At 29.5% G+C, this 15,643-nt stretch overlaps 1 protein-coding gene across 1 annotated transcript; it reads right to left on the bottom strand.

Moving 5' to 3' along the window:
• Positions 1–8,279: 8,279 nt before the first annotated feature.
• Positions 8,280–12,082, bottom strand: LOC122304378 (tetraspanin-2). The gene is made up of 2 exons (XM_043116623.1): positions 11,452–12,082; positions 8,280–8,787 (listed from the first exon to the last, which is right to left on the bottom strand). The coding sequence occupies exons 1-2, from the start codon at positions 11,947–11,949 to the stop codon at positions 8,476–8,478; spliced, it is 810 nt and encodes a 269-aa protein (XP_042972557.1). The 5' UTR covers positions 11,950–12,082; the 3' UTR covers positions 8,280–8,475.
• Positions 12,083–15,643: the final 3,561 nt, after the last annotated feature.

A 15,643-nucleotide genomic window follows, 5' to 3' on the forward strand; every position in this document is an offset into this window, starting at 1 on the left:
TAATTTTGGAAAAAAAATATCCCATAGTTTTTGACATTTACATTCTTAGCATTTTGGGTTGATTGTAATATTATTATATGAATTTTCACGTGTTTATAAAAGAAAATCATAGTTTTCAATTTTTAAAACATTGTAGTTAGAATTTTAAAATATTATAATTTTGTCGGTCTGCATTGCCACGTCAATGCCACCTATTAGTCTTTCTTAGAGTATTAGTATTGGTTTCTCAAAATATAAATACGAAATCACATGTTCTAAAGATTGTTTTGTCATTTCAAAAATACTCTCATATTAAATTATACATTTGGAGTCAAAATAATAATAAAATATTATTTTTTTATTATTATTAAATTTTTCCTAGTTTATATATATATATATATATATATATTAAATTAACATCCACTACTTACATTTGACATTAATAATACAAAATGATACATATATTATATTAAAAAAATAATAAATGATAACAAAAATATAATATATTATATTAATGAAATGAATACGAAGGTGAAGGTGAAAGTTCTCTTACATTGGAGAAAGAGAGTTGTTAAAATAATATTTGACGAGTGAATAGTATATCTCTAAAGATGTTGAAACATTGCTTATAGTTATGTAAAATTTTAGATATACATAATTCAATACAGTCAAATTAAGGGTCTAATTGTGCAAATATATGTTTACATTTGCATATAGAGATACAAATGTCAATACTTTAATGTTAACATGGAATATTGATGTCACATAATACCAAATATAAAATTGGCATATATTATCTCTTTAATTTTCCAAGGAGAGATATTTTCAAAACTCAAAGTATCAATATGGTGAGAATTGAAAATTATGGTCTCGATTTGTATTAATGTGAAAACTTATGTACTGATTTTGTAATTAACAGTAAAATATTACAAATGTAGATCGAGTAGCATAAAAAGTACTTATTATTTCGAGTTTTTTAGACTATAATGAATTGCCCAATAAATAATATGTTTATACATCAAATTGTAAGTTGCAAACTTCATTAAAAATAAAGAAAAAATTATAAAGATTTATGTATTTTTCTCATTATTACATCTTTTAATTATTAAAGACACATTACACGTTGCATAATTATCATATCTTAATAGATAACGTGACACAATGTTAATTATCATATCTTAATAAAGGATGTAAAGAGTCGATATTTATAAGTAGAAGCACTAATCTATTAACTTTAATTGTTTGGCGTCCAAAATGCAAAGTTGTTTATAGTTGTTTCATAAAGTATATTTATCTTCACATATCACTTCTACCTATACATTTTCTATTATAATAAAAGGGCATAAATAGATAAAGGAAAATGCTTTATCTCTACATAAAGCATCCCATCGATATAAATATTTTATTTTATTTTTCTTTTACTTAGTTATTAAGAAAGTATTTTTTTTAATAATGTTATAAATTTTTTATTTTTAAATTTTTTTTAAAAAAATGATTAAAATATATATATAAAGAGAAATTTTATTTGGAGATATTTTGATAATTTTAAAAATTTTTAAATATAGAATTGTCTATACTTATATTGCAGTCTCCAAATAAAAATTATACGTAACGTTGCTCATATGAAAAGAAAAAAAATTGCAGTTATCAGGAGATTCTCTTGAGAGAACTTTAATGCTTAAAAGGGTTATTTGTTGTAAGTCATAAAATTCAAATTATTTGAGTTATCATCGAGAATTCTTGTTATGCTACTAAACTCACATATAGAATTTCTACTCGAACCTAAAATTTCAAACTAGAGAGATAAATAAATAATAAAACGAATTTTATAATATTTATTATTTTCATTATAAAATATCAAATTAATGAATAAAATATTTATTATTTCTGTCATAAATATATCAAATTAATAAATAAATTTTATTTAAAAATTTTTACACCATACACCATTTACGTTCAATGATAATGGGATAATTCATAGGCTTCTAATTAACTTCAATTTAGCTTTAATTTAACAGTTACTTGTTTCATAAGTTATCTGGAGCTTTTATAAAGCCTTCAGCCTCGTCAGCTTCTAAAGGTGATAAATGAGAGGCATTTGTTTTCTTTTTTAAAGATCTTGACTTTAACATGGAACTCAAGTGTATAAGTAGGGGATGAACTGCTCACCGATGTTAATTGCCCATGTGCTAGGAATAGAATAAAGAGAGCTTGGGATAACTCAAGAATTTAAGGGGTCACGTGATAAGATTTACTTATATTAAGAATAAATTTAATATTAAATGTGACTATTGATACACAAAATACATGATTGATATAGAACTCTGTCACGTCAAGTTATATATTAAAAATTTGTTATCTTAGCATGTTTTTTATAAATAAAATGAGTCTTACAAAAAGTGGAGTGTTACATATTTCTTCTTTAAATAAAATACGAGGGGGCAACAAGAATGGTTTCTTTTTCTAAGTGTGACTATAATAGTATTATATTTGCTGGGGATTGGGCAAGAGGGGTCTAGACAATAAGAAATCGTAGACGTCCTCTCAAATCAGGTTTGAGCCATAATTTGGATTCCGACCCGACTGTAAAAATCCAATGAATTCTTCAAGCTTGGTGGCGGAAGGTTACATATTAGACTTAAATAACCTAACAAGAGTCCTTAAACAAAATCAAAGTTTTTATTTGAAGGTAGATGTGTTTTGAAGGTGCTTCAACCTCGAGAGATAGAGATATAAGCTTAATAATATCTTTCCACTGGTTCTAGAATATCTTATGCCACAGTATGGTGTTTATCACATTAAGACAAAAGGTTAAGTTGAGTGAAAGCATAAACTTCTCAATGAAAAGAATATCAAAAGCTGATTGATTGAGAAATAGCAGAAAAGTTGCTCAATTTGGAAATTAAAATAATTTGGTAATATATTTGAAAAAGGGATTCATCAAACTTTTGTCCTTTGCCTTTGCATGAAAGACTCAGCTTCCAGGTCAGATGCAACCAAACAAAAGTATCTCAAACCCTTTATCTATGATATTCTTTCATCATCACTGCGTGGAGTACTTTAGCTTTCTATCATGGTTTACTTCATTTCCCAATCAAAACCGAATTTTTCCCGAAAAACTATATATATATATATATATATATATATATATAGTATATAACTCTGCAAAGAATCATTGCATGGAGATAAACTAACAATTTATAGCTCCTCAATAGATTCTGGTTTGCTTTTTTTTTTTTTTTTTCAAAAAGTGTTATATACATAAAAGAATTACAGAAAAATAAATTAACAGAATGACGTAACTTCATATGATCTATTAAATTTATTTTATAATAAACATAACTTTACAATCTAACGTACTATATCAAGTCATGTCACTTTGTAAATTTATTTGTATCTAAAGTGTTTTCTTTTTTCATTGTTTTTACCTTCTTTATATATATATATATATATATACACTTTATATATATATATATATATATATGTATGTAAAGGATTTTGAACTTGATACAGTTTGGTGAAGCAACAATGATATTATTTTTGGGCAATGCTCAGGCAATTAGTGTTGTAGTGGGTCTCTTTCTGTGGCAGGTTTAGCATGCCTTTCATATGATCCATAAATGAAAAGGAAAAGCTCTTTCTCCCTCATGCAACCTAACCTAGAACATATGCTTGTGCCAGCTACCCATAGCATTGGATTCACTCTAACTGGCTTTGGAATTTTCTATATAGTTGGTGCAAGCTTGCAAGCATTTATTCCTATTCATTATTCAGATAAAACTGTTTCTTTCATACACTTCCTTATCAGAGCTACCTATTTGGCCATTTCTTAGTCGCTTTGATATGATACTACCTTTTCTAGCCAACTGTTTCATTGTGGCCCCTACTTTACCTGCCCATATATTTATATATAACCATCCTGATATAATCACAGATAAAAATTACAAAAAGTCGACAGATAAAAATTACAAAGAGTCGTCATCAAATAGGTTATTCCATTTTTTTTTTCTGTTTTTTAATACATTTTTTATAGCTTTAAATATATATATTTTAAAAAATTTACAACATCATTTAAAAAATACTTCCTTAAACACCAAAAAAAAAAAAAAAAAAAAAAGAATTGGTGGCCTCATTCGGTGGCTTTTATATGTAGGAATAGCATTATCCTATATATAAATTTATGAGAACTAAGTTAGTTTAGTTGTATTTTGTTGGTTATGCACAAAATATATATTAAGGAGAATGAAAAGTTCTATTTTCAAGTCTGTATTTAAAGCATATTTAATAAAGTTTTTATACGATATAATTTGAAAATAAATTTTAAAATTTAAATTTTATAAATCAAATGTCGTAATTTAAATAATATGTATGATGTGTTCCACATATCTACTTGAAAATAGAATGACTCTAACCAACAAGAATGTCTAATTCAACTTCTTACATATATAGATTTGGATACTTGAGATTCGGATTTGAGAGGAAAAATACCTTGTAAAAAAAATTATAAACCTTGATTTATCTGATATACTTCATTACAATTTAACTGTATGCCTTTCAAAAGGGAAAATCTAAGGAGGCATATTCTTTCTATGCTTTATAGCTTCACAAATTAAGGTAACAATCCCACGTGGCATAAGCATTGATGTCAATACAGTGACCGACGTGGCCAACCAATGTGTAATGCGTGCCACATTGGACTCTAAATAAATAAAAATTAAAGATAACTAAACATTTTTTTAAAAGAGAAAGACAACGGGTGGTTGGGAGTTGGGACCCCACCTTAGTGGGTGGCCCAAAACAACCCATTTGCGTTGCCCTTCAATGGATGCAAAGGGTTAGTTTTGGAGTCACGTTGTGGTGGTGGCCAAATCCCAAACCACTTTGTAAGAATAGCTAGCCACTTCATGGGTGGCTAGAGCAGACCCTCCATGAGGATGACTTGATCCTATTCTTGGGATAATTGCCAATTGGTCTTCACTCAAAGGGGATTGTTGACCACCAAAGGGGTGGCTGAGGTCCTCCTTACAATAAATATTTTCTTAATGGGCTGTTTAGAAATACAACTATTGGTAAAAATTTTTAAACTACTTCACAAACCATTCATAAACTATTTATTATTATTTTACAAACTATTTTACTACTATTCATAGATCATCTCATGTACTTTTAGGCTTGATTTAGATATTCAGATACTATCATTTCATCTCAATATTCAGAAACCAAACATAAATGCTTTTCAGTTTTAAATTTTAAATTTTTTCATTTAATTATTACAATTTTTTCAAACTTCCAAACAAAACATAAAAAATAATTCAAATTTTTCAAATCCAAAAACAAAAATTATATTATATAAATATTATAACTTTATAATATATTTATTCAAATTTTCACTACCATTTACATATCATCTCTCGGTCCAAATCATTAATGTTTTGGAAACTTCCTAGATGGTTTCATTGCAATGTCAATATTTCAATCTCATAGAGTAGACTGCCTCAAATTTCTCTAACCACTTTGAGTGTTCCCACATCACTCCCTCTTCGCATCACATCACCTTCCCTAACCTTTCCTTTGAACATCTTTGACAGTCTCTTTTGCCTCCTATTATTTTCTTTTACATTTGTTGAAAAAACAGAGAAATTGAAGAGGAAAGTTAGCTAGCAAATTGAATATGAAATAATGAATGATTTTGAGTAAGATGACCACAAAGCAGAAGAGACAAATTGAAATGGTCAGAATGCAGTACCGTGCACCAAAGCAGAAGCTAGCAATCCCTTTGCGTGTGTCAAGGAAAAACCTTTGGATGCCCCAATTACTCAAAAATTTAAACGGTGAGCACATAGCATCTTTCAGAGTTTTTGCCGTGCAAGGAGGAGCCTGTGATTCAACTCTTGAAAATCTACCCGGAATTCCAAGTCCTTTTTCTTTATTAATTTATTTACGGTGGTCACATCACTACCGCACCATGCAAGAAATCAAATACAAAATTTCATTAATTCTTACATGGATTAGAGATGAGATAAGATGATATAATTTTAAATAAAAAATAAAAAATAAATAAAATATTATTTTTTAATATTATTATTATTTTAAAATTTAAAAAAATTAAATTGAGACTTAAAAAAGTTGGATTATTTATTATATTTTATATGAAAATTTAAAAAAATTATAATAATGAGATGAGATGAGATGAAACATTTTCTAAATCTAAACGGGATCTCAGTCTGTTTAGTTAATTGAATAGGGGGAGGGGAAATTGTCATATTCCCATATTGAGTCACTATAGATTGTGAATGAGATTCTATATTATTTGCGAGGTAGGAATTCTTTCTTTTTATAATGATTCCAACATACTTTAATTGGATCTAGCTACCGGTACCAATAGTTTGGACTGATTACTGTAATTTTATTTATTTATTTTGACATATTTTTAAATATTTTTTTAAAAAAATATACAAATATACTAATAATCACTTCTTTAACCATTAAATAAAATTAAAAAAAAAAGAAAAGAACAATCGATCAACTTTATGGGGGATGTTTCTGGTCTAAGTAGCATTTTCCACTTCAATTATAGTAGTGATAAGTCTCTTCAGAATATGACTCAGATCCAGCACCAATCACGCGATATTATCCAATTTGCATGCACTACCATGAGTAGTCCTCTAAATGGAAAACCAATAACAAAGTAAATAAACAATCGATGACCCAGATTCGTACACTGCCCCTCTGTTTCTAATCAGCCCAATTGTATAAATCTTATCTCAACTATTTGGGTCCTTTTCTCAAAACCGGACATACATATAGTGCCAATTCAGTAATTTGTATTCTATTTACTTGTCTGAATTTTGGTTACTTGTTCATCCTTAATGATGTTTCCCAATATGTTTTGACTTCCCATTTAAAGATATGAAGAACTTGGAATGACCAGAACATTTCCTCCCAGAGTGGAGACTTTCTAGCGCTTTGATGAGTGAAGGCTCTATATTTTCCCTTTTTTTCCCAGTTCTATCGCTTTCTGTTTTGTTAAAAAAAAAAAAAAAAACCATATTTTCCCTTTTTCATACATCACTACACAAAGGGGAACTAAAATTGGGATATTTCTAATTCTTCGATGTAGGCTGGTCTGGTAATGAATTGGTATCCTGCAATTTCTTTTTTGTTGAAAAATTCATATATACGATATTGAGTTATTCTATTCTCAAACTCGTGTGTAGAGCATACTATCACATCATTTACTTGATGTGTACCGACTTGATAATATATTTTTTCTTATGATACATATGAACTTGAAAAATTCAATATCTTCTGATTGCTCAAACTGCTGCTACCAAAATGTGTTTTCTCGTATGTTATTTCTCAAGGTAAGATCTAAAGCTTTTTGGCCTCTCTAAAGCTTATGATTGTTGGAGACTTTTAAATAAGAAATGCAACTTTTACTAGAATGTTACGATCATAATGGTTAAAGAATTAATCAAATTAGTATCCGAAAGTCTTGAGACTTTTTGGATCAATAGTTGGTTTCTAACAATTAATATCAGGGTAAGAAACACGCCATAAGTTTAAATCATTGAGGTGGCAACCAATAAGTTAGATTAAAATCTGATTGATGGGTGAAGCAACTAGAAGGGAAAGAACTCATATGGTCAAGTAGGCCACCGTAAATGTCGTGAAGCATGATAAAATGTTATGATCCTAAAGACTAAAAACTTAACCAAATTAGTATCCAATAAACTTAGGACTTTTGGATCAATGGTTTGACCTTTAACATATAACCATAGACTACATTCATTTCATTGTGTAGTTAGGTTGTGGATATCTCTTCCAATCATGGGCACTCCGATCCAATGTACAAAGTATACTGTAGAAAGGTAGTGAACAAGATTTGAGGATGTTTTGTTCTTTTACTTCTGATTAGTGGACCTAATTTTGGGAATGATTCATACGGTTAGTTTTGAGTTGACTGTACTATTTACTTTTCTTCAAAGATATATGGACTTCCCTTAAACACAATATATGGACTTGGGTGTTCTTTCAAAGATGCTTACTGCTAGCTACCTTAGTTGTCTAGAGTTTGTTGCACATGCAGTGTATTCATCTTCTCTTGTATTGTAACAAAATAGTCGTTCAAGATCTCGAAAAGCTTTAAAAAACAAAAACTGTTTGTTTCCTAATCATTAAACAAGGCTTGCTTACATTATTGGGCTTATTGTTTTATAATACTCATGCATTAAGGGTTGTCTGCAACAAAGCATCAATATTGAAAGAAATGGACTTGTATGAGAAGCATCAAACACCACTGAACCAGAATAATCTTATTGGAATGCTTTTAATTATTGGGATGCTATTCTTATCTTCAGAGTGATGACAGACCTTTACCCAACTTTCTTCAACTTGAACTGTCTCGTTTGTTCTAGAAAGGAAAACAACACAAGAATATATATACAACGGGGATAAAAGATCAATGCGAGAAGTGGGATGTGTTCGGGATCAAGATCAAATCCAACCCTGTTTGTAGCGGCGGAAGAGGTCCTCTGTTTGGGCATTCTTGAAGGCACTGCATGCAATGAGATAGACCCATATCAGCACCACCACTGCCACAATAAGAACTACATTGGCTTTCCTCCATTCTTTTCTCAGGTTCCCCAACAGACCAGCCCTGCATGAGTTACAATTGTAGCACAGCACACTCTGGTCATTGTTCCACAACAGGCAGTCTGGGTCACCCATTGGATTCACTGGGTTTAACCACATTGTTGGGCTGACATAATTGTAGCCACAAACCGTTGGAGGTTTACAACAACCTGACTGCAACATGAAAAGAACCAAAACTTCAGTTCAAAAGACAGTATAATTATAGTGATAACAACAAAGAACACCACCCTCACACCAAACCATGTCACTTGAAAGGAAAGCTAGCAACCAAAACAACCTTCTTCTTTTTTATTATCTTCTGCAGTAAAGACAAAAGCCATGGCTCAATTATTGTCGGTTGATTATTAGTTTAATGTGTGTCTATATTCCATTATTACTTATAAAAATTGTGCTGGAAAGATACCTGTCTGTTGGCACAAACTCTAATGGGTACGGTTTCCTTCCTTTAGAAGGATGGGGGGACCCCATAGAGCATATGCTGATTAAAAAGTAGCCAGCTAATTTTGTGGACCTCTATGAGCTACTTCAACATCAAATAATAACATCAATGGGTCCTCTTTTACCCTTTTTTTTTTTTCAAAGTAAAATTGGGTCTATTAGAGTAAGTTTGGGATTGTAGTAAGAGATCTAAAAAATGCGATAGAATGGTCTAAAGTGCTTTAATGACAAAATTTATTCATTTGATATTTTTACATCAAAATACTTTTAAACCAAGAAAAAGCAGAAAACTACGTTTCAACAAAAGCATCTAAGTGATGCTTTTTGTCAAAAGTAATTCAGAAAAAGTAATTCATATTTTACCGTGTTATGTACATTATAAAATGACCCTCATCATTTTAACACAATGACAACTTTGCATATCTATATTTTTCATTATTTTCGTATAATCTACTCAAGATTTTGCCCATCAATATTTTTCATTATTCTACTATCAATTATGTATCGTTGAAGAGATTTTCTTTTTTATTATAATTACTGAAAAATCTATTACACTATTTTTGTTATTATTTTATTATTATATTGATTTTTATCAAGTATATGCCATTTTATGTCATTTCTATCTCAAAAATTGATTTTTTAATTTGTTTCCAAACAAATCTAATATGTTTGAAAGTGTTTTAGATATACGAATCCCAAACAATAAATAGTTTTTTAATAATAGAGCTTAACGTATTATTAAGCTTTAAGCTATAAGCTTTAAGTTAAAAGCAATATTTTACATCACAACTTCAAGCATGCACTAAGGCTGGATTCAAGTTTAACCCTCAGTGCAAGCCTTTTACAAAAAAAGGATTTTTTTTTAAGATGGTACCGGCTTTTACCAGTAATTAGTATTTTAATACTTCAACTCTTATTTGATTAAGAATATAAGTAAAATACTTCAACTCTTATTTGATAAACTTGACATTCCCTTTTCTTAGATATTGATTGGTTTTTTGATTTTGGGGATTGGGGGATTGTTTGTTGGGGATTTTTTGATAGCTGAGATTTTATAATCTCAAGGACTTTGTTTCTTGGTATTCATCCGTCACAAGTGAGAGTTTTTTTCAATAAAAGTGGGAAGAGATCACTATTAGACATGTGACCCATCTCTTAAAAAAAAAAAAATGAAGAATATAAATAAAATAAGAAAACTCAACTACCACATTTTAGATAATACTTTTAAATCTTCAAAATTTTATTAACCCACCAAAGATGCGTTTGGATGTTGAGTTTATCTGGGTTGAGTTGAGATGAAAATTAAAATTTGAATAAAATATTATTAGAATATTATTTTTTAATATTATTAGTATTTTAGAATTTAAAAAAATTGAATTGTTTATTATATTTTGTATTGAAATTTGAGAAAGTTATAATGATTAAATGAGATAAGTTTGGGAACCAAATTGACTAGTTTATTTTGGATGTTGAACTGAGTTGAGATGAGTTAAGTTCTCTATGAATAGTAGTAAGTTGAGTTAGTGGAATGAGTTTTATGAGGCCTACAAAAAATAAATTTAGATATGTTTGAATGTTAAAATGAATTTAGATGTATTTATGAGAAATTGAAAAAGATTATGAGTCTCGCGAGTAAATGGGTGTTGAGTTGAAAAAAGTTATGTGTCTCAAGTGTAAAGAAATTTTGAGTTAAGATTAGTTTAGTGATTTGAGAGTTGATGTTTGGATATTAAACTCAACTTAAAATTAGACTAAACTAAATTAATTTCAATTTAGTCCAAGTTTCAAATGGAGTTGTTTGGGAAACACATCACATATCATCTCCTCTAATCTCAAATTTTTCATAATTTCCTTTCCAAACATTACTAAAATACAAACATTTTTTAATTTCAAATATTCAACATTCTCATTGAATTATTATCAAATTATTCTGATTTTTCTAAACTTTTAAATAAAATATAAAAAATAATTTAATTTTTTTAATTATAAAATAAATATAATGTTAAAACATTAGATTATAATAATATTATAATTTTATAATATTTTTATTTAATTTTACTGACAGAGACAAATGTCATTGGACTAGAAAGTCATTGCGGCAACAGTTGACCATTTTAGTAAAGTGAAGATGCTAAGACAGTGGGTGGATCAACCAAACCGACATACATCATATACACAGGAGAATGTTGCTCGATCTTGTGTTGTGTTCATCTAATAAACAGCACAAAAAATAAAAATATAATATAAAAAATAAATCGGAAGCTCCATAAAAGCAATGAAAAAGGGGTCTTTCCTTGAATTCCTCCTCTATAAAATTTATAATTGACCAGGGAAAAAATGTTTCTGCAAATTGCAACGCAAAATTCAAGGAAAACTTGCCTGAAGAGGAGAGATATGAGCGCCGAAAAACTGATCAGAGGTGATGTAATTCTGGTTAAGCTTAGCACAAACGTCGGAATCGGCCAAACAGGTCCTAATCTTCCCCCAGTTCCCAGAGTTGGTAACGTGGTCCCTGAGCCAGGCGGAGAAGCCGTCGAGCCGGTACTCCCTGTACCCTCTGCTGGGGACGGAGTAGCTGCCATCAGGGCGGGTGACGATGAAGGCGAAGACGAGGAGGATGAGGAGGAGGGCGATGAGGACGGCCATACAGAAGAGGTACAAGGCAAGGAGGCCCTTACGGTTCCAGTAGGCGCCGATGAAGCCAGCCAAGGAGACGAGGAGGATGAGGAAGCCGAGGATGACCACCGGCCACCGGAAGTAGTGGATACACTCGTTGTCGGGCTTAGAGGCAAGCCAGATGCCGGCCCCGATTATGGGGACGGAGGCGAGGAGGGCAACGAAGTTGAGGAAAGCTGTTATGTTGTTGCTGACTCCCATGGCTTCCAAAGATTAAAAAAAGATATGAATCGGAGAAATAGAGGTAGAAAGTTGAGTAACTGAACGATAACTAAGAGTGAGAGTGAGAGTTAGAGATGAGGATGACATCTGGTGGTGACAACTTGGGTTACGGATGGAGTCATGCCCCCAACCCCCAACACTCCACTTATTTTTTAATTTTTATTATTTTATTTATTATTTATTATTTAATATATAAATAATAAATAAAATAATTAAATTAATTTTAAAAAAATAAATTCAAAAAAAAATATTAAAAAAATATTAAAAAATAAAAAAGAGGTGGGATGTTGGGGGGTTGGGGGTTGAGAAGATTTATTCTTATGGATGAGGGGTGAGTTCCTATTATTCTTTGTACAAATTCTTACAATATTAAACCAAACTTGCATTAGAGGATAATTCTCTCATTTTTCATCTTCATCTTTATAATTTAATTTAAAATTATATTTTTTTAAATTTTATTTATTTTTTAAAAATTTCTTACATTTCATTCTCCATCTTTATCTCTATTCTATTAAATAATATTTTTTTATTATTTTTTTCTTTCACTTCTATTTACAAATTTAACTACTCAATATTTTTTCTTATTTTTTAAACTATTACTCTAGTAAATATTTTAAACAAAAATTTAAATTATTTTTTTGTGAATATGATAATATTTTTAAAATTAATTTTTTTATATTTTCGTGATTAATTAAATTATTTTTAAAATTATTATTTCAAACTATAATAAATATGAGTATGAGAAAAAGTGTAGATGATTAGAAAATTATTTATTTTATATATTAGAATAAAATATTGATAAAAATGATTTATGGAATGAATAGTGAGTCTTCAAATATGGGGACTTACTGTTTATTCCCTAAACATTTTTCCTAAAATAGGAAACCAGACGTGGGAGGTATTTTGATCAAAACCTCAAAATAAATCCTAAATTATGGGAAATATGGTACTTTAAGGAACCGGATGAGGATACTCTTAGGTATCAAGGCCGACGTTTTCGTACTCCTTGAACTATTTTCAACTGTACTAAATTATAACATAAGAGTGATGTCATATTATCGGTTCTTTAAATGAAAATTTTGAGTTCGAATCTCTCACCCTTTTATCAAAATAAATAAGTAAATAACTCTATTAAATTATGCAAATTGGATAGTTTTCCACCGTGTAAGTACTTCTTGTTAGATTTTCATCAGATAAGAAATGATATTTACAGTTTAAAAAAATATAAATTTAGTATATTTTATTTTATAAAAAGTAAATAAATCTAAAATTTATATAAAAAGATTATTATTTTAATAATAAACTCTATTCTTTTAAAAGAAATGCGTAGAATTTTATACATCTTAAAACTGTTTCTAGGATTATTTCTATTAAATAGATTGAATAAAGAGTATATTTTAAATCACTTTTTATTTGAATGATTCGTATAAAAATTTATTTAAAGTATATAATATCAATTAATAAGATTAAAGAAATAGTGTTTTGTTTTTTTTATAAAAAAAAATAGTGTTAGTGTCAAATCCACTTTTGATCCAACATACGGAAAAGAAGGAAGAAAAAGACACCCTTTTGACTTTCAAATTATGTATTAATAATCATGCTTAAACGTAAAGTTAGGTTAAATGATGCTGCTTATAGGCAAATATGGACCAATAATTTGTTTGGTATGAAAATTAGGTGCATTTCTGAAATTGAAGACCCTTTAATGTTTTGTCCAAATAAAAAGTTACATTTATGATTAAGCTTCTTACTCTGCAGTTCAAAAAAAAATAAAACAAAAACTTGAATACTTAGCTGTATACAGTCATTTGTTGGGAGGGATATTTGTTCATAATGCTTGTTACATATTTAAAACACTCATCTATAACGTCTTGTTTGGTTACACAGTTCAGATGAGATGAGATGTTTAGTTGAAAGTTAAATAAAATATTATTATAATATAATTTTTTAATATTAATTTTATTTTAAAATTTGAAAAGATTGAATTATTTATTATATTTTATGTCAAAATTTTTAAAATTATAATAATTATATGAGATGAGATGAGATGATTTAATTTTATGTAACCAAATTAGCCTAGATTGTATGAAGAGTTATGAAACTTGTATGCACTTTTCCTGTAATCTCAATGGTAGGCCTAGGACATGAATTTCACGATGTTAGATGCAGTTAGAGGGTGTGCAAGAGTTGCGCATCTTTTTAAAAAATAAATAAATATAAGATTCATGTAAAAAAAATAATTTTTAAATAATAGATATCATTTTTTTTAAAAAAATATACAATATTTACACACTCTATAATTATATCATTATTCTATTTTAAATAAAGAATATTTTTATAAAATAAAATTTAAAAAATAACATCACATTTTATAAATATTCTCATTTTAAAATATTATTATAAAACAAATTGTGGTGCGTCATTCTTTTTTTTTTTAAATAAAAAAATATAAGATACATGGCCTTGGAATGGCGTGTGCATGTGCGTTGTTAGCGCCACTTGTTCTATGATGATGGAATAGATGCGGATATTCTTTTTTTTTTTTTAAGAGATTTTTTTTAATATAAAATAAACTTCATTCACCATAAACAAGACATTATAATTTTAACTAGACATATAAAATATAAGCCAACTACAATAAAACAAAACTCCTCAGTATACAAACTTCTTTGTGACTATATGGTCTTGTCCATATTGCTCTTATAGACCAAAGGTCTAAGAGATAGTATCATTCTATCCAAAACAGAATGCACATAACATCATACTCTGTCTAAAATAGCATAGAGGACACACTCTATAGACATAATCCAAGAGACAAGTGTTTTTTTATTTTTTTATTATCCTAAACAAACCAAAACAAAAACTAAAAAAACATGGGAAAAGTTACAAATTACAAGTTGAAAAGCTGTAGATTTGTACTTTCAACCTTGAAGAAAAAATAAAATACCAAATAAAGCGGCGGAGGTGGAGCATGAGAGACACGGGCCAACCTAGGAGCATGATAGACAGTCATATTTGAAGAAGACGAAGTTGCTGGCCCAAAAGACGCCGTGCATGGTGACAGCAGAAACACCATTACAGTGGCGCGTGGCTATCACGCACGAGCAATGACCTGCGCGTGTGACACACAAGCCACTCCTTTTGACTCAAACTTTCAGCCGTTTGATAGATTGGTGCCTAGGGAAGCCTATCGAGGGGTGAGTGTCTTCCACTGGATTATAGAAAGCAATCAATCGGCTTCTTCCATGCTCTCTGCGACTGGTACCACCAACAGCAGGAGATCGTCGTAATCTGCATCTGTTGTAGCTCCTTTCGACCAAAGGCACTCTCAACTCAAGTGCTATGGTCAGCAACACTGTCATCAAAGCAGAACAACGGGCTCTCCATCTGCAGATCCCCATGCTTTGATAATAAACACAAAAACACAAGAAATAGAGAGGGAGGGAGGGAGCCTCCCTCCGAGAAGGGTTTTCAACTTAGGTTCCTAGAGAGAGGTGATAATTTCTCTCTCTAAGAAGAAGAAATGTTGGTTATTTAACATGAGGAGATTTATAAGAGATATTCATTAATAAAATGTCAAGAGAGTTACTTAGTATCAACTGGTACATGGATATCATGTTATAAAAAATAAAAATAAAAAATAAAAAAAATATAAAAAAAAAACCTAATACAT

This window comes from Carya illinoinensis, chromosome 3 (assembly GCF_018687715.1).
Source record: "Carya illinoinensis cultivar Pawnee chromosome 3, C.illinoinensisPawnee_v1, whole genome shotgun sequence".
NCBI lineage: Eukaryota > Viridiplantae > Streptophyta > Magnoliopsida > Fagales > Juglandaceae > Carya > Carya illinoinensis.